This window comes from Papaver somniferum, chromosome 6 (genome assembly GCF_003573695.1).
Source record: "Papaver somniferum cultivar HN1 chromosome 6, ASM357369v1, whole genome shotgun sequence".
Lineage (NCBI taxonomy): Eukaryota > Viridiplantae > Streptophyta > Magnoliopsida > Ranunculales > Papaveraceae > Papaver > Papaver somniferum.
This window is the reverse complement of record NC_039363.1, coordinates 145,618,024-145,644,652: the sequence shown is the minus strand read 5'-3', so window position 1 is coordinate 145,644,652 and position 26,629 is coordinate 145,618,024. Positions and strand designations below refer to the sequence as shown.

At 35.3% G+C, this 26,629-nt stretch overlaps 2 protein-coding genes across 2 annotated transcripts; one reads left to right on the top strand and one right to left on the bottom strand.

Annotated features, from left to right (window-relative positions):
- The first annotated feature begins 19,550 nt into the window (after window positions 1–19,550).
- On the top strand, window positions 19,551–23,231 carry LOC113289691 (thioredoxin reductase NTRB-like). The gene is made up of 2 exons (XM_026539024.1): window positions 19,551–20,698; window positions 22,858–23,231. The coding sequence occupies exons 1-2, from the start codon at window positions 19,663–19,665 to the stop codon at window positions 22,926–22,928; spliced, it is 1,107 nt and encodes a 368-aa protein (XP_026394809.1). The 5' UTR covers window positions 19,551–19,662; the 3' UTR covers window positions 22,929–23,231.
- Window positions 23,232–23,913: 682 nt separating this feature from the next.
- On the bottom strand, window positions 23,914–26,151 carry LOC113289690 (AT-hook motif nuclear-localized protein 25-like). Its single transcript, XM_026539023.1, has 2 exons — window positions 25,779–26,151; window positions 23,914–25,623 (listed from the first exon to the last, which is right to left on the bottom strand). Exon 2 carries the CDS (start codon window positions 25,347–25,349, stop codon window positions 24,375–24,377), a length of 975 nt encoding a protein of 324 aa, XP_026394808.1. The 5' UTR covers window positions 25,350–25,623; window positions 25,779–26,151; the 3' UTR covers window positions 23,914–24,374.
- Window positions 26,152–26,629: the final 478 nt, after the last annotated feature.

Genomic DNA, 26,629 nt, shown 5'->3' with positions numbered 1-26,629 from the left:
ATCCTCAAGAATTTGGATGTCATTTTAATCTACATACCGTATGACCATAAATACTGTTTATCTCACTTATGGTAATTTATATACATCTTGGAACTTTGTTGAAGAAATAGCATCAAAAACTTCTGCGAATAATCTCTGAGAATCTAGCAACCCAATACACAAGTCTCAATGTATTTAACGAAGCATGAAGACACGAGAACACTACTGTTAGAAGACGAAAACAAAAGAAGACATCATCCACTAGAAAATTTCATCACAAAAGCATATCTTTTGCAATCAAGAATTTCTTTCATCGAAATCGAAAAGTCTCGCCTTACAAGCCAATAATTGATTGAAGTACTTGTCAGGAGGAGCGCCATCATCAAATTAAGGTGCATTCACTGGATTTATCAAGTTGTACTCTTTTTCCTTCGTTAAGGTTTTTCCCACTGGGTTTTATTTGTCAAGGTTTTAACGAGGCAACATATGAGTGTCCAACACTTTAGAAGTCGTGCATATTCGGGTTTTTCTCTTTTGAGTGTTCCTGCTATATTCATAGTGACTTAGACACAGTGGTCATCAGGGGGAGTGTTATATACTAATATTTAGTTACTAAGATGCCCTTGTATTTAAGATTAGGGTTTCTTCTATCCCTATATATTGAGATGTAAATCCTTGTAATTCTGCATACATCTAGTGAGAATTCTCTCTTATTCTCTTTCTATTTTTTTGTCTCCTTCTCTTTTTACAACATCCTTGTCCAATTTTACTATTTTTAGTTTTTGCACTCTTCTTATCCCTTTTATAAAATTTATAGCTTTCATATTAAGCTTTTTTCTTTGCATTTCATTATACTCATCTCAGAATTATTTTAGCCATTTTAGTGATCTCAATCAGCCCCCAAGTTAGCATTGCTCTCAGTCCTACTAATCATCATACAGTGAAGATAATTTCATGGAGTATTCAAGGATTCAAGTCCTCCTATACAAGAAATCATATTAGTGATCTCATCATATCTCAAAACCCTGACATAATTTAAGTAATGAGTAACTCTCTCCTTAATCAATTCAAATACCCAAATCAGGCTTACATTGAACCTATTGGGATATCTGGTGGTTTATTATTACTTAGGAAGAATTGATTCACTTGTGATGTTATAGGCTCTAGTAATAACATGTTTAATCTTGTGATTCAGTCTGACCCTAGTAAACCTGAGTACATACTGACTTGTATGTATACTCTAATTATACTAAGAAAAAAGAATAATGGGAATATAAACATAAAATTAGTAGAGATAATAATACTCCATGGATACTATTAGGTGACCTCAATTTCCATATAATAGATAATGATAGTGGCACCTCTTCCTCTACTGATGGTTGAGTCAATAATATATTTAATTCTTGTGGATTACGAGACATTGGGTTTGTGGGTAAAGACTATACCTGGACTAGTAAAAATTTAGGTACTAGTTCTAGAAGATCAAGAATAGACATGGCTCTAGGAAATGGGGATTGGAATGTACGCTTTCCTAACTCTAAACTCATGCATCTTACTCAAGTAGGAAGTGATCATATCTTGTCATGCTGGTAACTGATGTTACAACCCCAACTACTGGAAACCTTTTAAAATCTTCTTTACTTGGTTGAATGATGCTTTGTGTTTCTGTTATTATAAATGCTTGGAGAACTAGTGTTTCTGGATCACCTAGTTTTCAGCTAGTTAAGCTTCAAACTACAAGAAAAGAATTATTAATTTGGAATATAGAACATTTTGGTACTATAAACCAGGAAGTTGATAATTTTCAAAAGGAGTTGAATCTGCTTCAAGAACATCCTCACACAACCACAACAAAATCTTCTACATTAACAAGGAGTTACACAAATGTCACAAAACCAAAAATGAATTCTATCAACAGAAATCAAGAGATCATTTCATTAAAGACATGGACAATAACAACAAATACTTCCATACCAAGACCAACAAAAAGAAAGCTAGGAAAAATATTAATTTCATTCAAGACCATAACAATAATTGGTTACACATAAGAGAAGAGATTTCTCTACATCTCACTGATCATTTCAAAAAAATAAGTACTTATACCAATCCAGGTCTAGAAGAATTTTATACAATCTTATTCCTACAATCATTAATGAAGCTGAAAACATTCTTCTGAAAAAAACTCCTTCTTATCAAGAAATCTTTGACACTATTAAGAGCATGGAAAACTGGAGTGTTCCAGGCTCTGAAGGTTTCCAAGCAGGCTTGTATAAAATTCAGTAGAATATAGTGGGTGAAGATGTATGCATGATGGTGACAAGGTTTTTTGAATCTAAGCATATTCTAAAACAGATCGATCAATAAAACTTATATGTCTCTTATTCCTAAGAAGAATAAACCTATTTGCGCAGCTGATTACAGACCAGTTGGGCTTTGCAATGCTTCATATAAGATTATATCTAAAGTTCTTATTAATAGGATGAAGCCACTTATGGAGAAAACCATATCTCCCTTTCAAGCAGCTTATGTTTCTGGAAGACTTATCAGTGACAACGCTGTGATTGCTCAAGAAATCATTTACTCCATGAAGAAAATAAAGGCCAGACTTGTTGGATGGCTTTAAATATGGATATTTTAAAAGCTTTCGACAGACTTGAATGTAACTTTGTTATAAAGGTACTCAAATACTTTGTCTTCTGTGAGGATTTTGGATGATCTTATATGTCAATGCATCAATACTACCTCTCTCTCTGTTATGCTTAATGGACCTCAATGTGAAGAATTTCATCCTTTAAGAGGAATAAGACAAGGTGATCTTCTCTCAACTTATCTTTTTATTCTTGCCATGAAATTCCTTTTCATAAAATTCATATCAGCACAACAGAATAACACCATCAAAGGTATTACAATGGCTGCACGTTCCTCAACGATTTTGCAGATGATTGCTTGGTCTTCACTCAAGCAAGTCCCACTTCAGTCAATCATTTTCTAGATCTTCTATATATTTTCATTACTCAATCTGGTCAACTAATCAATTTTGAGAAATCTTCAGTTTATTTCAGCAAATATACCAAGCCAAAAATAGCTGAATCACTCGCCCATATTCTTGGAGTTAAAGCAATGACTTCTAAAGAAAGTTACCTAGGTTCTTTCTCATTTTTGATCACTCTAAACAGGAAGCCTTCAAAGCTCTAGAAGAAAATTTTCAGAAAAGGTATTCAACATGGTCTTCTATCTCTCTCTCTCTCAAGAAGGAAGATCAACTATGGTTAAGCATGTTCTTAATTTTGTTCCTATTTATTAAATGAGGACTTTTAAGATACCTACTCAACTCATTATCAAGCTTACCACTATTCAAAGGAAGTTCATTTGGGGTAACTCAAATATGGGTTCAAACCCTATAGGATGGCCTAAGTTTGCGAACCTCAAGACGTGGATGGATTTGCTTTTAGGGATCTAAAGATGCTTAATCTTGCATTATTCACTAAATTGGATTGGAGACTATGCACTGAAAAAGATTCTCTTTGGACTCAAATTATGGATAACAAGTGTTTTAAGGATGGAGACATTTGGCATCATAAGATAAAGGCAATTGTGGACAACAAGTATTTTAAGGATGGAGACATTCCGCATCATAAGATAAAGGCAAAAAAAATTTCATATATTTGGAATGGGATCAAAAAAGGTCTTAAGATTTTTCAACAAAACTTCTTCATAGAGGTCAAGAATGGTAAGAAGACTAAGATTTGGCTTGATAAATGGGTTCATGTTTGATTGGACCACCAATTACAGTGACTGACTTCTACATATTTTACCAAGAGGTGGAAGAGATTCTTATTCCAAATACCAACACTTGGAACATTGGTCTCCTAAATCAGCTCTTTGATCTAGATACTTCTCTCAAAATACAAAGTATATTCATGGATACTTCTAAAGAAGATGCCATGATATGGATGCCAGTAAAAGATGAAAAATTTCAGTCAAGAGTACTTACAAGATGCTAATTATGAGTAACAAGGATATTCAAATTAATGACAGGAAAATTCAAGCCTCGGTGTGAAAACCTTTATCGCAAAGTAACACAAATCACAAGATTAAGATTTTTGTTTGGAAATGCATCCATGGTATTCACTTAACTAGATCCAAAATTACTCTTTATAATGATTTTATTGAAACTAAGTGTGGGGTCTGCGGAAATAGTGTAGAAACAACAGAGCATCTTATTTTTGAACGTAATCATTCAAAAGAAGTTTGGAGAGGTGTTACTATCAACATTGAAGCTAACAAAGGTGGTTACAATAGTGTCTCGGAATGGGATGAAAGTTGGTTTTCTGGTAATATCAGAATTTTTTATGATTTAAAACGGCTATACACACTCATGATAGGGGCTTGGGTTCTTTAGAAATATAGATGTATTTCTGTCTTTCAAAGAGTATCTCTCAATCCTCTTAATTATGTGCGCGAAATTTATTTTCATTTAAATTCTCTTCATAATAATGACACACCTGCCCCTAGTATACAATTAAATGCAATATCTCGTTGGAAACCTCCTATGCAAAATACATTTAAATTCAATGTTGACGCTTCATTTGATTATGACACTAATCAACTTGGGACTGGCATTGTGCTCCATAATTATGCAGGTACTTGTGAAGGCATCAAAGGACACTATGCAGATGGAAATCTAAGTCCAGAAACTGGTGAATGCATGGCGATACGTGGAGATTTACCATGGGAAAAGGAGCTGCAACTACCCAAGATTCACATTGAAGCCAAACTGGTGATTCAATCAATAATGAAGAATTCTCTTCTTATTCAGCGGGAGGAAAAAAACATTCTTAAAGATATTAAACATTTAAGTTTAGGTTTTAATTATTGTAAGCTTTCTTTTGTGAGTAGAGATGATAATCAAGTGGTTGATGTTGTTGCTAAGTTTATAAGAGAATCAACGTCATCACCAGATTGTCCTAACAACGTTTCAGCGGAATTCTGTAGTTTTCTGGCAAGAGACCAAAACAACCCACCTCCTTGAGCAATAAAATTTTCATTCTATCAAAATAAAAAAATAATATATATATATATATATATATATAGTCGATTACCCTATTTATATTAGATATATATAAGAGGTGAAACCTAATTACCAATTTTTTTAGGATGAGTGGAACAATTTCAAAATTAGACTTATAAAGTCTGTATTTGGTTATTATCAATTTGAGATAATATTAGTCAATAACACTTACTAGTGTTTGATATTGTCATCCTACCTGTCGATGGAGGATACCAAAAATCGTTATCCATGTCCTACCCATTGATACAACGGGTTAGTTTTCATCCTACCTGCCATTTGATCACGCAGGCAGGGTAGGTGATATGAACTTAAACAATACCCATCAATAAATTTCATGACATTGAGAAAAAACAAGACCATAATCATGTAAAATTTCTAATTTCATATATTATCGTTCTTATAGTTTTGAGTGTTGATGTTGATGGTGCTCGAGTAAAAGTGATGAAATCGAGTTGAATGTTCCATTTCAAATTATAGTATTCAATCTTCATGATTCATACCATAATGTAAAGTCCTACAAGGTGTATCGAAGAACTAACATTTGACTATAAAGAAGAAATAAGTGAATGAGAACGATAAGTGAAACCAGAGTTAATTTTTTCTAATATTAAAGCAGCAAATCGTTGACTATAATGAGTAATAGGGATAGGATCACGATATAAGGAAATATTTGGGTGAATTAGAAGGTATGGTAAGGTGGATAGAACCTATTTTCTATATAAAAATAGAGTTTTTTCGAGCAACGTGGTTAATCAGAGCTTCTGATTGATTCAGGCCCCATCATTCTAAATTTCAGCTAATAGAATTTCGAGAAAATATTTTGGTCCCACGAAATATTATTTGGCCAATCATATTCTATAAATTATTTACCTAAAATTATAAAATTTAAATAATTTAAAAAAATTACCAAACAAACATAAAGAAAATATAACACTACCAAAAAATAGAATTTTTTTTTGTTAAAATTAACTATGAAGTATTCATCGTGATTTCATCATAAAATTAAATCGATCATAAAAATTTTAAAAAAAATGTCCAAAGTCCAGTGTCCAATTACACTTCTTATAACTTATAATAAAACTCACCCATTTACAATCCCAGACTACCGATAATTAAAATCCCTAATTTAAAATTGCAATTACCCGTCCAAATGATATGAAATTATCGAATTATTGATCAAATTTATATTAACAATACAAAGAAGAATACCTGATCTGTGAATGGTCGCCGTTACATAAGGGCATCTTCTTTCTTTGGGGCTTATAAAAGGCTTTGTTTATCCTGTAAAATTATAGAGAACACAAAACCATAAAGAGGAAATCATATTGATGGTGTTAGAACATAATAATCAAGCAAATAAGCAAACAAAAAAAAATAGTAATAAGATTGCGGAGAAAAAAATGATTCATGCCATTTTTTCTGAATATTATCATTGCATAAAAATAACAAAAAAAGAAATTCTTAATAATTTCCACCCATAAAAATATTAAAAGAAAATTAAAGAAATTTATATTTTCGGAAGCGTAGAAGTTATTTTGGAAAAATAACTCAACAAATAAATGTAGCAATTCGAAATATAGTGGACATACAAAAATATAACATATTGTTTTATGTTTTTGCATGTAAAAATGGCAAAAAATATTGGATGCATGATATTTACGGTAAAATACCTTTGGTAAAAAGTTAAAGGTAGACCCGTGATATTTTCATAATCTAAACTTTCCAAAAATAACACAACAGGTAAATGCAGCAGGCCGTAAAAATAAAACTCCTATACTATATTTTTAGACATTTTATTATTTTCTATTTAAACAAAATCTTTTTATTTTGGGTAATATATCTCTTTATATAAAGAATCGAGCATAAGCAAATCCCATCGTTTAACGCCGCTTCTCTCTTCTAATGGTGTTTTGTTTTTTTGTTTTTTCTTTTTCCTGATTTTGTTATCTGATCCCCGTATGTTGTTGTTTTGTAGGTATCCCTAAACGTTGATCGGTATTGTAAATGCTTAATGTCATTTGAATGGTAAATCTCCTCACTTCAAATGTTCTTTGGCTTTCCTTTTCCCCTTCATTAACCGATAGATAATGATTTCATGCAGAGTTCAACGAAGGAGATAAATTTTTATACAAAGTTTGTTTTGTAAATAAGATGGATGGCGACTTTAAAGTCATAAGAAAAATATTTTGGTGCACCATTGTATGCGCAGTACGTGGTCGTGATGAAATCATTTTTTAAAATGTTGTAACCGCAATTTTTGGTCGGGATGGAATCGTTTTTATTTTCTAGCTTCGATTAAAAAAGAAGGTAATATCAACATCATAACTTTTATTCTTCGTTTTTTGTTTTGTATAACACGTACAACTTACGGGTTTAACAAGGATTTGGAAAAGATCTTGATTCGCTTATCCTGGAAAATTTAGGACAAGGAAGTCAATTTCTTTAAATGAAGATCATCAGTCCATCGAGGAGGGAGAAAGTAAGTAATTAATAGTCCTTTTTTTTTCCTAACTATATGAGTTAATTATTGGTCAAAAACTTGAACAAATAAAAAAATTTCTCTCTAACTATTTGTATTATGTCGGAGTATATTTGTCCCTATATTTTTCCTGTAGTGGTATACTGGAAAAGGTAAGTGCTGAATGTTATACGGGAAAGCTGTCTCACTTGATGTTTTTTTGCTTATTAACATTTTTACTTTGAGTTACGGTCCTAAGTTAATTGTTCACTTTACAGATGACTGGCAAAGATAAGGATTTCAATTTTCAGATATATGACAACTTCTGATTTGTTGAATGAGTTGTCGAAAGACGGATATAAAGCGGATCATGATCTAGAGTTGAAGATTTTGATGACCGTTCAATAGAGAAATAAAAGGAAATCCCTCGAAAAGTTTGCATCCTTCCATAGTTTTGTTAGAATTTTTGTTCAATTTTCACTTAGTCACAGAAAAATACAAAATCCGATCATAATTAACGAAGACAGCTTGAACAATCAAACAAAAGCTAGAAAACATTTTTTCGATTGTATTCCTATACTTTTAAATGATTTGTGTTCATCTAAGTCAAGTTTAATCTCAATGACAAAGTCGATTATGTATTTTTTATGTAAATGAAGTGTTATATATCATACAAAAGTAGCTTTTGTTGATAAATCATCAAGCTCATTCTTCTCAATTTAAGAAATAAGTTTTTGTCTGCATTTCAAAGCAAAAAATATCAAGCTTAAATACCTATCCAATACTTGATGTCTTCTAGATTTGTTTTTTTTATGGCTTACTGTTTGTTGAACCACGGGTGTGGAAGAAAATCAGTTTTTGAGAATTCTTTTAAGTACCATTAATGGAGGAGCTCAGGCAGTAATTACTACCCGGACATTTCTGTCCACTGAGAATGAGTTTCTCAATGCAGTAATCGCAGCCTCATATGGAGATTTGGTAAGAAATAGATTCAAAAAATAGTACGTCGCTCATGCTGCTATTCTTTCTTTTCAAGACGACAAGATCAATGAAATAAATAAACGCATCGCGGCCCTATTTCCAGGAGAAGGACGTGAATACCTGAGAAGGGATTATGTATCTTTTACTGCTAATAATTACACTGAAATAGTGCAGTTGTATCATAAAGAATTTCTAAACAAGATTGAAAATGCGTACATGCCGCCTCATGAATTAAAATTAAAAATTGGACTGCCAATTATTCTCTTGAGTAGACTACCCAGGGACCAAGACATTGCTGCGGGCACAAGGTTGATTATAACAGAGCTACTAGAACATGAAATTGTTGCGGAAGTGTTAACATGAGCTGCAGTCGGGGAAGAAGTGGTGATAGGAAAAAGTGTGATGAAATCAAGGGACACCGTACCACTAACTAGATGTCAGTTTTCAGTGAAAATTGCCTTTGCAATGCACACTGACAAATGCAAGGCCCAAAGCTTACACAGTGTTGGGTTTTACTTGGAGGATGACAATCCGTCATACATTGGCTTTTCAAATACAGCTAAGGAACCATCAAAACAAAAATCAATATCATCAGAAAGAATGATTTACCAGATGGATACACCAAAACCATTGTCCATCAACACAATCCTGAAAATTTCGGGTCTATAGACCATATAGTTCTCCAAGCAGTGGCCTATGATGGGAATCATGAATAGAAGAAGGTTAGAATGATTTGGGTCCTTAATTAGAGTTTTTCTTTATGTTTAATTAGGAAAATGAGTTTTGCTTTTATTTTTCTTAGAAATAGATTTGTTTAGAAATCACAAACAATTCCAACTTTGTTGTAGTTTCCCTTTTAGTAAATGTTATGGTTCCCTTTTAGTAAATGTCATATTTATCCTTCTTTTATTCAGTTTTTTTCTTACACACTTAGACGCATCGCAATTGCCAAACAATAACGCATCTCAGGCGAACCTGGATTTCCCTGTTTTTTCAAGGACACACTTGCCTGCTTCTTTGACGAACCTGCATTTCCCTCATGTGCCTTCACAAACACATTCCTCCTAAGATTTGCTTCTCTATCTATATCTGCATCGTATACACAAAACTGAGCAAACGTTGGACTTATAATAGGAAAAAGAGATGAAGACTACAAAGAAAAAAAAATTACACCATGTTATCCTCTCTATATATAAACCAAATGTAAGCGATCTTTAACCCAAAAAATTCACATGATGAAACTAGAAAATCTTCGTAGTATAAACAGGTACGAGTATCACTACCTACACGCGGTAATCAAAAACAACAACAAAATATGGCAGAAAACAACAGATTCACAAAAGAAAGAACACAGAAGACTTGCAGAACAATATGAAAAGGAAAATTATGCTTATCTCTACCTTGAAGAACTTAACGACCAGAAAAAAAAGAAAAAGAAAGAAGAGACATACAAAGACGACAAAGAAACCATAGGCGAAAGGATGTGAATCTTCGATTTGATAAGAATGATATGGTTTTATTCAACCAACCAAAACAAGTTTAATAATCGGGAATACAACTAAGGCTCCATCAAAACCATAGACGACAAAGAATGTTTGCTTTTTTCGATCAATTCTTTGTTGGTTGATGAATCACCAATATTAAAATTTTATTATTATCAATAATTTTGACCCTTTTTTGTTCATTTTATTTTCTTGCACACTTACTGGGATTACTATGTTTTGTGATATATAATCTCTAAATAAAAAGAGCATTCAATATTCCACAAACAATAAACAGACCCGTGCATCGCACGGGTGATAAACTAATCATTCATAACAATTAGCTGATACTAAAAACTTTTAACCATAACCAACCTATGCATTTTGGCGGGTATGGACGTATATAGATTAACAACGTTGGAAATGGCCAAAATGGTTGATGTGAGCGGATTCTTATAGCCCTAAGTTAGATGTACCCGAAAAATGAGAACCATCAAGTGGCCTGATAGTTCTCATGATAAGGATTCGAACTTCGGAACTTGTAATTGCTAGTAGTATATAGGGTCACAGGTAACCCCAATACTAACACATCAAAAATGAGGTTTTTCTTCTTCTTTTTTTATAGCTGATGCCGAAGTTTTGGTCCAATCTCCCTGAACTTTAGATAGTGGAACTCGACACGGTGTTGGCCCAATTTAATCAAAAAAAATGCATGTGGTTTGTGGGATGTGAAGCCTTAGCTTTTAGTAGGAAAGCCGAAAGCTTGTTCTTTACCTAAACCGTGTTTGCTATCTTAAACGTTTTGGAAAGTTTTCCCATTTTAGAAGTAAAACAAGTGAACGACTTGGCAAAATTTACAAAATCTATATTTTTATATTATATGATAAAATTAGTAATGGCCTCCAAGTGGCAAGCAGATCATGAACTTGTATCTTTATCTTAAGTCCATTTTTCTCAAGGAAGAGAAAATTGAGGTTTGCAAAAGACAGAAAAGTAAAGAGGGGTTTGGTGGACAACCAAACTTGACTTAGAAACTATTTATTGCTGTTGATTTCTAATTATTTGATTCGATTCGATTGATTAGGAGATTGATTACAATTCAAGAAATATGGGATTGATTGTAAAATAATATTAATGAATCTTCATCATCCTTTTAATTTCATCCGAAGAAAGAACATTCAGACCACTCACTTTTAACATAAAAGTCTGACTTGACTTGGTTAATGTATATGTACTTGTGGCTTTACACAAATCACAAATTTCCAATGTTTATTGTCACTTAAAATGGACACAGAAAGGATACATGTATAATCGGCCTCTTTGCTTTCACATTAACAAAAATTGAGCAACAACTTATAATTGTTTATTTTATTTTTTTTAATTAACTAGTGTCAATAAAAAAATGAAAAGGACACGTTCTAAAATTCCTTAATCATGATTTGGCAATATTTCCAATTTTCTATTACGTACAAGAAGTCAATATCTATATTTGTCCATATATAAGCTTCGATTAGACTTCTAGACCTTTTGTTACTATTACTATCTCTATATTTTCAATCTTCTTCCTCCTCCTCCTCCACCTCAAGTATTCCTGCTTGAATACAACGCAGCTCTAATTAGAAACTGATATATTGTCACAGCATATGCATGGATAGTTTGAGTTACTATAGCAGGGTTGATGACCATCCACAACGAGATCATGTGAGGATGAACACCAATAACAAGCAGCACAAACCAAACTTCTACCACAGATTCTTCGCAACATTGAAGCCAAAAGGTTTTCGAGTAGGTAATTGCAGCAGCGGTGCGAGGACGCCGAGGACAAGAAGGTTTAGAATGAAGCGATTACGACTACGAGCAAGGATATTGTATTTCATTAAGCTTTTCAGGAAGTGGAATTGGATGAAGAAATACTCATCTTCTTGTGGACAAGTCTTGACGAGGATATGTAGTAAATCAAGAAGATCAACATCATCCAGTAGTACTGATCACGACCAGTTTGAGGATGATTACACTCATTATCGCAGTAGCACTTCTACTTCAACGAATTATGAGCACATACGATCGTCTCGTCGTTCAAATTCATTCTATGCTGAAGCCATCAATGATTGCTTGGAGTTCATCAAACTACAAACATCCACCACCATACACTAGCCACCTATAGCTAGATGGTTCTTGAAGATTCGATATTCAGTCGGCGGTATATATCTTGTTCAATTAGCGGTTGATTGAGCAAACAATTGCACATGAAGCGACATGTATGCATATGTTACGGGGTATGTACATGTCTGTCTACACAGGTTCAGTTTCTTGATCATATATTTTTTAAAAATTCATTACTTGGTAAATTGTATATTAAAACTACGTACTACTTTTTAAATTTCTGGTGGTTGTTGGTGTTGTTGGACGGTTTTCGACGCTCAGTTAGTTGGATCGTGTGTCATAGTTGGAGGTTTGTAGGAACCATTACTAGCGAGTTGTATTAATTAATGGAACTTTTGATTTTATGAAATGCTTCTGGCGGTCAGACATATACGGAAGAACGAATTTGTCTGCCTTTGATTTCTTAAGCTTGAGTTGTTCAAAGCCATCATTTTCCGATCCCATTTTTTCTACGGTTTTCTACTATTGTTTGTGTTGAATTCAAATTACTATTAAACTGAAAGAAAGCTAAACAACCACACCAATAACCGTATCAAGAAATGTCAAACTATAAAGAGAAACCGGACATCTATGTTCCCATTGTTTATATTTCGTATTCAAATACTTTTCTTCTTGTTTTTGACAAAAGAAAAGTATTTCATTTCAAAATAGAGATTACCGAGTTATGAGGAAGTCATGCTATGTTATGAAAGGCGCCCTAGGAGCTCTCCTAGGCGCTTTAGGAGTACGAGCCGTCCATAGAGTTTCCGGGCTATAAAACGCCCTAAGCGCCAAGATGTGTATATGTATTTTTTTTCCTTTTTAATTATTCCACGGGCACTTAGGAGCGCCTAAGCGCCATGCGAAGGGCTTGGCAACTCGTCTTGCCTAGCGCCTAACATAACATAGAAGTCAGTACAACATCTGACCATTCACGTGTTATATTGTTGAGCAACAACTTGTTTGATCTAGTTTACATAGCAAATCTGTCTCCAAGGGATCTTTCACAAAGTAACATCATATATTCTGAACTTTAGAACACCTGCCGATAAGCCACATGCATCCTTATTTAAGATGATCTCGGATATTCAGTATTCAAGACTAGGTGGAAGAACATTTTTTACTGTTTTTTAGCATCCCAAAATGTCCATCATGTACTTAGTCTTCAAGATTTGACACCATAATGCTTCTGAATTCTGTAAAAATATCCATGCTAACTTTGCCACTAAATCCCTTTTCAGATCTTTCAATGATTTTAAACCTATCCCACCCTTCTCCTTTAACGTTGTTAACCAGTTTCCTCTTAGAAAGTGCATATTCTTTTTCTCCTTAGTATGTCCCCATGAAAAATTACGGATTATTCAATTCAATTTTTTGATAACACCTTTGGAAAGCATCACTGTAGCCATATAGAATACTAGAACCATAGCAAGCGCAGTCTGAATGAGCGTTGTCCTACCCGCATAGGTCAAGTTATGTCGTTTCCAACCCGATATTTTTTTCTCTATCTTTTCTAACAGTTATTAATAGGAGCAGAAAATGTTCCCATGCTATAGAATCTTCACCCCTTTCTCATGACATCCCATTTTCCTAACACCGGCGGTTTTTTGTACCCCAACTTGTATCTCTTGCTGCACATTCTGCTAAAATATATAGACGATTTAGTGTAAATTACTTACTGACCTGAAAAATTGTAATACTGGTGGATAATAGTTTGCGCAGTTGAAATATGCTATTAGTTAATGTACCATACAACATTACATCCTCGGCGAACATAGTGTGAGTTACTGATGGAGGCTATCTATTAAGCTTGTAACCTGCATACAAACCTTGTCTTTCCATGCTATGCATGAGACTAGAAAGACCATGTGAGCAAATAATAAATAAGAAGCGATATAGGACATCCTTTCCTTATTCCCCGTTTTACGACAAAAAATCCATCTAGATGTCCATTTATCAATCCGGAGAAAGTTGCAGCAGATACACAGTTCATTATCAACTTATGGGTGTTACCAGCTATATCAGACTATGTAAGGAGGCATGACTTAAAAACCTCTAGTCCACCGTATTGTACGCTTTAGTCATATCTAGTTTGAGTGAAAATGATCCAACAATAAAAGTAGAATTATCCATGGAGTGAAGTAGTTCTTTCGCAATCACTACATTATCTAGAATCTGGCTACTTGCAGTGAAGGCTGATTAAGATTGATCAACTGGGTTGTTGAGCAAAGGTATTATTCTAGGTGTAAGTATTTTAGTGACTACTTTGTAAAGTACATTGCGAAGAGCAATATGTCTGTAGTCATTATGTGTTGAAGGGTGCTTAATCTGAAATTTGAACTCAGGGTAGGTACGCATACCTTAGATATCTGATGTCTCGGAACGTAGGTGGGTACACACACCCAATACAGGTACACTCCCATGAACACCTCTAAGACATCTTTGATCACCAAATCAATTTGTGTTTGTGTATCATGATTCAAGTCTTAAGTGTTCAAATGAACACGATTTTGCTTATAAGTTCATATGGCATACTTGCCATGAACTATCATTATACACAATGATCATAGTATATATTCTTCTATGTAATTTCTATACGAACTTCTCACATGCTTACATGAACTCCTAACAAGAGTTTCATCTAAACTGAGACAATATTTTCTCGATTCTCAAGTTATCTTAGCTTGAATTCAAAGCAGCCATTAGACTTGAAAGAATATAAATGGAGAGACTTAAACAACTAGGAACTTTAATCCTTGACACTTTTATGTCCTAGTTATATACTAAATTCGTCCTCTATTAACCTAGGTTTCCTCTGAGAAACTTAAGTTTATGACTTAGAGACTTCACTTAGGGATTCGTGAAGCCAGGTCTAACTATTTTTACCTTGATATTTCATGTATCCTGATATTGCTCTTTTCATTGTTGAGGTTCGTCAATCTCCTTCGGGAACGAGATAAATAGAAATCACAAAGTTCTATTCGTCTAAGACTTTGTGATTCCTCGAGATAGATATCTAAAACTCTTCTGGAGGTAGTTAATAATCCAGGCTTCTCGGCTGCAATGAGAATATGCAAACCAGGTTATAACATGAAAGATATATCACATAAATTAAGTGATTGTGATGATATGAATTAATATGATGATATTAAAGGTACAGTTTGATGATGTGAAACTAATTATATATGGGTTGGGTTATGGGTTGATGATGGTGTTGTTTTTGATTGGTTGATAATGATGTTGTTGACGGGTTAAAAACCCACAAGATGAATAGTGCTGATGGATGAGGTGATTAGATAAATATCAATGTTGGAAGACAACTAATTAATGCATGCATATGATGGTTATTAAAAAAAAAACCTTCAATACCATGCAATGAAATTAACCTCATGAGTACCGATGAAGCCCTATGTGTAGTTTTCGTCCTTGTTCAAGGATGTTGCCATATAGTTTCAGCAGAAACAAGCTCAAAAGCTCATGATCCATATAATCGATAAACTAAAGGATAATAGGTTTTTTTTAATTGTTTTCTGATTAATTACCAGTGAACTGGTAAGGCCTATAAATAGGTTACATTACTTGAAAAATAAGAAAACAACACTAATCCTGAAAATATTACTCTTAATAAATAAATACTTCGAGTGTATAAAACACCTAATGAAAAAGCGGGGGTCTAACAACCTCATCCAATATTTCACTTAGCAATTTGTATGGACTAACTCCAATATACTTACAAGAAAATCAATTAGACAGTTAGACTCAATCTTATAAAAAGTATATCAAGGAGTTATATCTCAATCTCTCAATTCAATTTGTAATCAAACAAATAATAATTTGCGAGCCCGATTGAATATAAGAGAGATAACTTGAACGGTACCAAAGACCAATGTTCAAGGATCAATCAATTTCAATCAATAACCAAAGGTTGGATTTACCAATTGATCGATTCAACACACAACCTGTGATATTTCAATTATATAACAGAATATAATGCGGAAAAGAAATAACACAGACACCAGAAGTTTTGTTAACGAGGAAACCTCAAATGCAGAAAAACCCCGGGATCTAGTCCAGATTGAACACCACATTGTATTAAGCCGCTACAGACACTAGCCTACTACAAACTAACTTCGATTTGGACTATAGTTGAACCCTAATCAATCTTACAATGATTCAAGGTACAGTTGCGCTCCTTACGTCTCTGATCCCAGCAGGATACTACGCACTTGATTCCCTTATCTGATCTCACCCACAACTAAGAGTTACTACGACGTCGAAGACTTTAATAAAAAAATCTGTCTCACACAGAAAAGTGTATAGGAATAAATTTTTCTCCCACAGAAATACCTATGAGTTTTGTTCCGTCTTTTTATAAATCAAGGTGAACATGAACCAATTGATATACCGGACTTATATTCCACAAGAACATCCTAGAAATATCAATCACCTCACAGTAATCTTAATCGACTAGCGAAAAAAAATATTGTGGAATCACAAATGATGAGATGAAGGTGTTTTTGACTACTTTTCTATCTTGCCTATCAGAGATATAAATCTCAAGCAAATCTTACGATTTCACTCAATCACGATAGAAACAGCAAGACGGGATCACACAACTACAGAGAAAATAGTTGGGTCTGGTTTCACAATCCCAATGAAGTCGTTAAGTCGTTAACCTACAGGGTATCGAGAGAAACCTAAGGTTAAAGGAGAATCAACTCTAGCTTATACAACTAGTATCACACAGGAGGTGTGGGGATTAGGTTTCCCAGTTGCTACAGTTCTCCTTTATATAGTCTATATATCAGGGTTTGCAATCTAAGTTACCTTGGTAACAAAGCATTCAATATTCACCGTTAGATGAAAACCTGATTAGATTCAAGCTAATATCTTTCAACCGTTAGATCGAACTTAGCTTTTTGTACACAAATGAAATGTAACTTCATTTAGGTTTGAATAACTGTACCTAAACATGTACACTTAGTTGGTTCAAAAATAGTTAACCAATGGTTAGCCATATGAGCATTTTCATATCAACCTTATTCATTTTCACCATAACTAGTTCAAATGACTCAAATGAACTAGTTAAAGAGTTGTACAATTGATTAGATCTTATAGAAGAATACAAGACTCAATCGAAGAAAAATCGGTTTTGATTCACTCGAATCGATTCATGAAAACTATAGCCACGGTTTGCAAAGATTGCATTCCTTAATATATAAATGCTTTAGTTCATGAACTGATTCTAGAAAGTAACCTACCTAAGTATGTATACGGGTACGCGTACTTAAGTAACCGGATTGAGTTTGGTTTCACTTTCAAACTCCAGCAGAAATTTACGGACGTGAACTTTCCGCCAGTATGCGTACGGGTATGCATACTCTCCCGGATTTCCAACAACCGCCAGTACGTGTACGGGTACACATACTTTGGGTTCCCGGTTTTAATGTGAAAATACACCATGTTTATATCCAAAGATGGTTGTGTGTTCTAAACTCTCATTTCAATCATTGAAACTTTCTTAGAGGATGTTATATAGTTATTCACAAACTATTTTTCATCAAAGCGATTTTCAAGTTATTGAAATAATCAACATGACTTTCGTCACGCGTAAAGATGAAGTTGGCCAAAGCGAAAGCTTACCAACACATAGTTCGAGAAATATATAAGTGACATAAACTCGGCTCGAAATAGCAAATGTGTATAATCGAAGTCTATATAGCAATGCGACTTTTGTCTCAAGATATGAGATATAATAGATAGATTTTTGAGTGATAGATAAGTTCAAGTCTCCACATACCTTTTTGTCTATGAAGTTCCACAATTTCCTTGAGTAGTTCTTCGTCTTTGCATGATGAAAGCCGTGGAGTCTAGAGCTCAACTACAATTACTATCCTAGTCTGACACTTAGCTATAAGTAGACTAGAAATCAAGCCTTATAGTTTTGACGATTAAACTTGACAAACAAGCTTGAGATAGCAACACTTGCGAGTTCGACCGAGCAATTTTCTAACACCTAGATAACTATTGTCTCTTAATAATAAACGCTTATTATTCGCTTTGTTCATCCATTGGGATTGAGTGCTCGTCGCGCGTTACATATGTTAGCCAAGGAGGCTTCCATAATCTTGATAAGCTTGACCAATATAAAGGAAAACATATGTCGAATATGTTTAAGTGACGCGTTGAGTTAACAACATAGATATGATCAATAAGCGTAGTATTATTATATTCCATAAAATTACATAGTATTATTTTTCTGATTGAAATTGAAATATATTATTGTCTATTTAAGGCTTTGAATACATAATAAAATTTAAATTATTAACCTGTTGATTAATAACTTTAAATTTATAAACCCATAAGTCTGATTAAATGTGAAAAATCGAGTGTTTCGACAATAATTACTAGATGATTATAGAGGTTACCAATTCCATGTGGGGTACCAACACATAAAAATAATAAAACTTCAATCATATAAAATATGGTAATTCCGGTGAAATTTAATAACCTCCAATATCAGTTTTAAAATGTTAAGATTACTTGAAAGGGATATATGTATATCCACAAAAATAAGGCGATTTACATATAACAAGTAAAAAGTAGAAGTACGGAAAAATATGATTCTTGTGAAAATGTATAAGAACTTATGAGCTCTTGTGATGTTCATCGATTTTTTATCATTGATTTCGGGTAGATCTTCAAAAAAACGAGTGTTGTTGATGCTGTTTTTAGGGTTTTCACGTTGTTTCGAGTTGAATCAAATACTTTTTGAATTTCCAATTTCGAAATCGTCTCTTTCTCTCTCCGTCCAATTTTAATCATATCTGATTATTATTTTTCAAAACTATCACCTAGTACATTTAATAGTTAAAAGGGCATTCACGGTAATATGAAAAACACGATATTCTGAATAAGTAGAATTTTGGACTAACCTGTAGAATTTTGGATTAAAACATCAGCGTATTTAAAAGTCAGGGCTAGAGAGCGTACTACACCTGAATGCATAGGATTTGACAGTCAAAAGCCCAAAAACTTGCGGACTAAATATTTAGTCCTGTTCATACTTTTGATAAGCTGGGTATCAAAGTACGTACCTAGACATAATCTGAATAACAAAGTACAAACATAGTATTAAAAAAAAAATGAATCAAAAATAATACGTTTACCGGGACCGTAATCCGGAAAAGAATTCGCAAGATACATCCTTGATCGGCCTCACGGATAAATAGCATCCCCTAGGTAACCCCTCAAGGTTGTGTCTTAAAGGATTTCTTCCCGAACACAACACCGGTGAACGTATGAAAGTGAAAGAAATGATTCCCTAGACCACTTAATAGTAGCTGCCGACTTGTTAATTTTTGTCTCGCTAGGCTAGCCCAATATGAACACAAATGAAATGAGACCCTCATACTGAATTCCACCATAAACCCTAGCTACTTGTCGTGTCAAGCTCAACGCCCCAAAATCACAAAGCAGACCTATAAAATAACCCAACAGCCGTTCACAAAAGAGAGACATACAATCACAAAGCAGAGAGAGAAAGGCAGATGCGAAGCTTCAAATCACTACTGAAGAAATTTCAAAGCTTCGCCGGACTAGCAACCCTAACATCAGCAGCAGCAGTTACTATCTCAACAACACCACCAAAAGTATCAGCGATGGCGGATGATTACCTGCTCAAAACAGCTCGTGTCTGCATCATTGGTAGTGGACCAGCAGCTCATACAGCAGCCATTTATGCAGCTAGGGCAGAACTCAAACCAGTCTTGTTTGAAGGTTGGATGGCAAATGATATTGCCCCAGGCGGTCAACTTACAACCACCACCGATGTGGAAAACTTTCCTGGTTTTCCTGATGGAATTCTAGGGTTTGAAATTATGGATCGTTGTAGGAATCAGTCGTTACGTTTCGGAACAGAAATCATTACTGAAACTGTTAACAAAGTTGATTTCTCTAAAACCCCTTTTGAAATCACTACTGATAAAACAACTTGTATAGCTGATGCTGTTATTATAGCTACCGGAGCTGTGGCTAAGAAACTGAAATTCACGGGATCTGAAGAGTACTGGAACCGTGGGATTTCGGCTTGTGCTGTTTGCGATGGAGCTGCGCCGATATTTAGGAATAAACCATTGGCTGTGATTGGTGGTGGTGATTCAGCCATGGAAGAGGCTAATTTTTTGACCAAGTATGGTAGTAAAGTTTATATAATACATCGTAGGGATGTATTTAGGGCATCGAAGATTATGCAGAATAGGGCGATGGCTAACCCTAAGATTGAAGTCATTTGGAATTCCGCTGTGGTAGAAGCGAAAGGTGGTGATGGGGGTAAAGGTAGTTTGGCGGGATTGAAAGTGAAGAATTTGGTTAGTGGAGAAACTACTGATTTGGATGTTTCAGGATTATTTTTTGCAATTGGACACGAGCCGGCTACCAAGTTCTTGGATGGGCAGTTGGAATTAGATTCAGATGGATATGTGGTGACGAAGCCTGGAACAACTCTGACTAGTGTTAAGGGAGTTTTTGCTGCTGGTGATGTTCAAGATAAGAAGTACAGGCAAGCTATTACTGCTGCTGGATCAGGTTAGTGCAAGTTACTCATTCTTTATTATACTTGCAATTGCAGTTGATAGATATTGGCATGAAAATAATCTATTTCTTGAGTTTTTGATTATAGATACCCAAATTGAAATTAGGAAATGGATAGTTATTTTGTATAACATTTTTGTGTTAGAGCTGTAGATATCAAATCGCACAAAGCCTATTTGTTGCTGCAGGGCTCTTTGATATGAACTTTGTTCTTATTAAGTTGTGCTAGGATTAGACTTCTTGTACCAATGTGAAGTTACTGGTATATGGACTTACCTGTAGAATTTAGCTGACCACTCGAATCGAACGGAATGAGAATAGAAATGGGAATTCCTCTATGTCATTGAGCTTTGCAGTGGACGGGCTAATTATAGATTTGTTTTATCCCTGTTCCTTGTCACTTGTCAGGGAAAATAGTTTCATGATTTTGAAACGATTCCTGTATCAAGTCACGACATTTACATGTCTTAATAATTAGATAGTAAATGACATGTAGAGCACCCTTGATTGATTCTTTAATCAATAAAAGCTTGCCAGTGGGTTGGCCTAACTTAGAGGCTTATGGCGTGTTTGGATGGTAGGAAGGGAATTCTATTCCCAGGAAATCCTATTCCCTAGAGAGGGGGAATCCTAAACCCACCGTCTCCCATGGGTTTTGAATTCCCTCACTTTTTGGGAATCTAATCCTAACCATTCTCTATTCCTACTTACCAAAAATGGGAATGGAATCAGTTTCCTGGGAATACAATTCAATTCCATGTTCGGTAAATAGGAACAGAGGGTGGTTCCCACAAAGTAAGGGAATTCAAAACCTATGGTGGGTTTAGGATTCCCTCTCTTTAGGGAATAGGATTCCCGGGAATAGAATTCCCTTCCCACCATCCAAACACGCCATTTGAGTTCCTAATCCATTCTTCCATCCACGGGAACCGTACCCTAAATATCTGTATGGCAAGAGGAAGGGAAATGGAAAATTCAACCTTTGGGATGAAACCAAGAGAAATGGAAATCTCTGAAAAACTCAACCTTAGGGATGCAACCACGATCAATCTAACAGTTATGTTACGGAACTATGGTCTGAGTGACTTTTTGTTCTGAAAAGAGAAAAAAGAGCATGATACTCTCTCATATGTTTTCTATCCACTTTATTTTTTTTATGGGTAAAACAGTGTTGTAATTTACTAAACTACTATTGGGCTGTAGTTATACCCCATTCTCGTAAGAGAATTTGTTCTTAGGTGTTTTGTTTTCAAGGGATTGGGAGGTTAGGAATCCCCTATTGGAACTCCTCGACTCCCTTATATTGGTGACTTAGAACTCCCTTTTTGGATGATCTAAGCTGGGTATCGTGGGAGAGGAATAGTAGAAGGAACCCATACATCAAAACAAATAATATTCACAGTAGAATGTCACGACACAATTTTAGCTTCTAAAACAAAAAACAAAGCAAAGAAATAAATAAATATTGAAGTATAAGACCGGGACACTACAAGAACAAAACATTTGTTAGGATTGTGCGTTTCCTTCTTCGATTGTATTTATCATAGTTCACCATAAGGATCCTTATACTTTTGGAATTTCCATTCTAATTGCGCTTAGAGGTATGGTTACGTAAGTGAGAGATTGGAGGAATGCCCTTAATATGGCTGCTTGGTTATTCAAATCACCATGATGACTCGATAGGCGACCTCTAAGCTCTAGTTCATTTTTGCTCAAACACCCACAGATTGCAAGGGAATGCTCATTGATTCGTTAAAACATCGACTGGTATAGGATCAGAATGGCCTCATTATGAGTTTGGTTTATAGTATTTTTCTGTTTTCCCATTTTTGCTTGAAAACATTATCCTATTTCCCTCTGCATGTGTGTCTGATTCTTTCATAAAGGAGCTGTTCTTCGTCTTAGTAAGAACCCAAATGGCCTTTATGCGTTTGGTTGCTAATAGTTTTTCCGTTGTTTCATTTTTTGCTTGAAAACATTATGCTGTTGCCCTATGCATGTGTGTCTAATTCTTTCATCATGGAACTGTTCTTAGTCTTAGTAAGATTGAGTTGTGTTAGTAACATTTTAATGGGAATTTTCGTCGTTTACATTACTGGGTTTGTTACTTGATGTTGAGGAAACTGTTCTTAAATTTTTGTTATTATGCGCAGGATGCATGGCAGCACTTGAAGCTGAACATTACCTGCAAGAGATTGGATCTCAGGAGGGTAAGAGCGATTGACTAGCTCTAGATTGTTCAAAGGAACCAAAAACCACTCCAATGAAGAAGTGCAGTCTGTAGTGTGGAAGAATAGAAAACAGCAGTAACTTCACCACCAAATCCATGTATGTGTGACCTCTCATCAATTCCGTCATTGTTTAGATTATTATTAACTCAGCTTGAAAGTTATTTTTAACTTCTGTCAAGCATTCACGTTGATTGAATTTGTCAATTCTATTTGGGTACTGTTGAAAATGAACTTGATGACCTGAAAAACTGCACTTATAATCAAAACTATATCCTGATTTTATCTGGTCGTATGTATTTGCATTCTATATGGGTACATTTTTTAAGATCATTAAGCACCAAAAGATTTGCAACGTTGACAAACATCAGAAACGGATACAATGCATGTATGTTACTAGATCTTTATCTCAAAAATTGTTCCCTAAAAAAGATTCATTATGTTAATGAAGGAAATGTTTGCTCTGGTAAAATATAACAGATCCAGACAGTTTAGAATAACCAGTCTAAATGGTTGATATTGCTCCTGGAGTTGATCCTGGTGGCCTGACTGTTTCTCTCACCATTCATTTTAAGTAGTGGAGTTCTCATACTAATGCAGAGTTCCGAAGGAATCTTCCATGTCGTGCTGTACAAATTTTATTTTTTGAAGTTACAAAATATTAAAGATTCCAAAGTTCCAACATTTTATCCTTAATTTTGATGCATTCATGCATAGTTTTCCAATATTTTGGAAAATGGGCAAGTTCTCTCGCTCACTTCTTCTGCCATTAGTGTCCTCTGGAGTTCAGACAGGAGCAAAAGGTAGTGATTAGTATAGTCATTCCCCACAAAAACTTGCATGAAGGGGGATTTTGAGTCTTTTTAAGACCCTCTCGAGTAAATGAGAAAATATTGGTACTAGTTCGATACCAACTACAAAGTGCAAGACTTACTACCAACTACAAAGTGCAAAACTAATTACTTCAAAAAGAAATGGGAATGCAAGAAACAAACAACAAACATCCGTAATTACCAACGCCAAGAAACTAGAATCCAAGAAAATTTGAAGGAAAGAAAAAGGAAAAGAAAGATGTCCGAAAAAAGAAAATCATGCCTGCGTATGGATCGAACAGCTTATACACACTGTCATGAATTTCATTTAGTTTGATTGAACCCTCCTAACGGTGACCTTGTTCAAACGTTTTGCATGCACCATCGATCCAACTCATGTTCCTGGTTCACCACGTTGTTGTACGTACCATCCATGATGGATAGGATTGGTCTCAGCTGCTTATATATGTATAGAGCTAGGAAACTCAAAATCCCTCCTAAGAATTTAAGCTTAATTTGCTTGATAAATAAACCTTTATTCGATCTCCAATCAATACATGATAGAAGATCTTAATTTCATTCAGTCCCATGCAACAGTACTAGCACTGTAACCACACTATATCATCATCATCAAAAGGGAGGCCTAGGAGCATTACCACCCCAATGGCCAGCAAATGCATCTCCAGCTGTTGTTGTTGCTGGTATCTGATAATTACTACTATTATTATTCATCAAATTCATTCCCAAATTATAATGACCACCCCCACTTCCGCTACCACGTCCACCACCTTCACCACTACCTTCACCGCCTATCAATTGCCCACCACCACCTGTGACACCTGAAGATTGAGAAGCAGCGGGCTGGACCTGGACAGCAGCAGGCGAGTCTTCAACTTCTAATGGTAACCGTTCAAATACAGCATTTGCAAACGATGCTGCCATTAACACCACTGGACCTGATGCCAACAATGGACCAGCGACACTTCCTCCCATTATCTGCCCTTGCCCACCGGACAGAAATATTGTCAAACCTCCAGCTCCTGGAGGTGCAGGAGGAGGAAGAACCGTTCCTGATAATGAAAGAATCTCAAATCTCCCGTGCAATGTAACAACACCTCCGGTGGGAGTTGCTGCTGGTTGACGCAACGTCACGTTCACAACTGTACCACCTCCGCTGAGAATACAGACACCTCGTCCCCGCCGTCTTGCATAATTCGTCACACACTCAACGATGTCAGCTCCGGATGATACTTCGAGGACATGCGATCCTAGAGCATTTGGACTGTCTCGAGTTACAAATATGGGAGGTTTCGGTTTATTCTTTGAGCCAGCTGGACGACCTCTAGGGCGACGGCTTGAAGTAGTCCCACCTCCACCACCACCACCAGAGCTAGTTGTGGCTGCTGCATCGTATTCGTGCTTCTCAATCTGATGATGAAGATGATGTTGATGATCTTGTTCGGGAGAACCGTCTTTATTGGATTCTGGAATATTGTGGCCTGCTTGCTGTGATAATCTGCTTTGTAAGTCTAAGTCAGGCCTGAGGAGCTGATGAACATAGCGATGAGATCCCGCTGGATTACCGGTGGGTTCAAAACCCGCCATTCCCCCATCTACCCTCTCCCACCACTTGCTTGCCAGCTTTAACTATTTGTGTTTCCTTCTGCTATATATTTGATAGATGATCTGCTTGATCCTTAGGATCACTGCCGGCCACTACTCCTTCTAGCTATATAAATGATGAACTCCAGAAACTACTTAATCCTTTGACTTGCGTCCTTAAGCTTGTCTTAAATTTCAATCTTTATATATTTATCTTTGAGAAACAATCTAGCTAGCTATATGATTGGAATCTTTCAAGAAACTCACATAAATCCAGCTTCAATGGCAACCGACAACCCAAAAACTCTACTTAGAATATATTAGAGATCCAACACATAACAAATAATACATAAGATGATAACTATATAATAAGTTTCTAATGAAAACCTAGCTGAAACCGATCGATATATGAGGTAATATGTATAAGTCTACCTGTTGCCGTCTTCTGCTTCGGAAAAAATATTAAGATTCGATCTTTCTTTGTTTCGATGCTGCAGATGACACGAAATAAAGAAGTAGCTAGTACTCAAAGAAATCTATCACCAAGATCTCATCTCTCTCAAACACACATTAATGAGTAACAAAAGAGCTATATATATACACACAACTCTTCTTCAACAAGTAGTACTAGTGAAGTTAACTTGTATACAAGTTCAAGATTGGTACTACACACTCCACGATCTATCAACAGTTAATTGTTTTTCGCTGAAATATAATATGTGATGATCATAAAACCGATTCCCTCGAGAGAAGGAACAATATTAATTATATCCGGTTTTTTGAAAGAGAGAGATATCAAATCAAGGACTATATATGATCAGCTTAGAGCGTCCACAATGGACGACTAAACCCAAATATAGCGTCCAGTTGATAGGCGTAGTGGGACGGACGATCGATTAAAATTTGATCAAAGACTAAAATCCAGACCAAATTTGGTCTGTGACCAAGACCAAACCCAAATATAGTCGGGCGTTTATATAGTCCACGCCCCATAACCAGACAGACGTATACTCTACGCCCCACACCAGGCGTTGATATATTCTACGCCCCACACCAGGCGTTGGTATAATGTCCGCCCTTTTTTTTTTTTTTTAATCTTTTGTGTGGGGCGGGCTTAATACCTCCGCCCCACTCTTTACAAAATTCAAATTCATGGGGCGGGCATAATACCTCCGCCCCACTTTTTTTCTTTTTTCTTTTTATTTTTTTTTTCTCCTTCGGGCGAACGTATACTCTACGCCCCACACCAGGCGTTGATATATTCTACGCCCCACTCCAGGCGT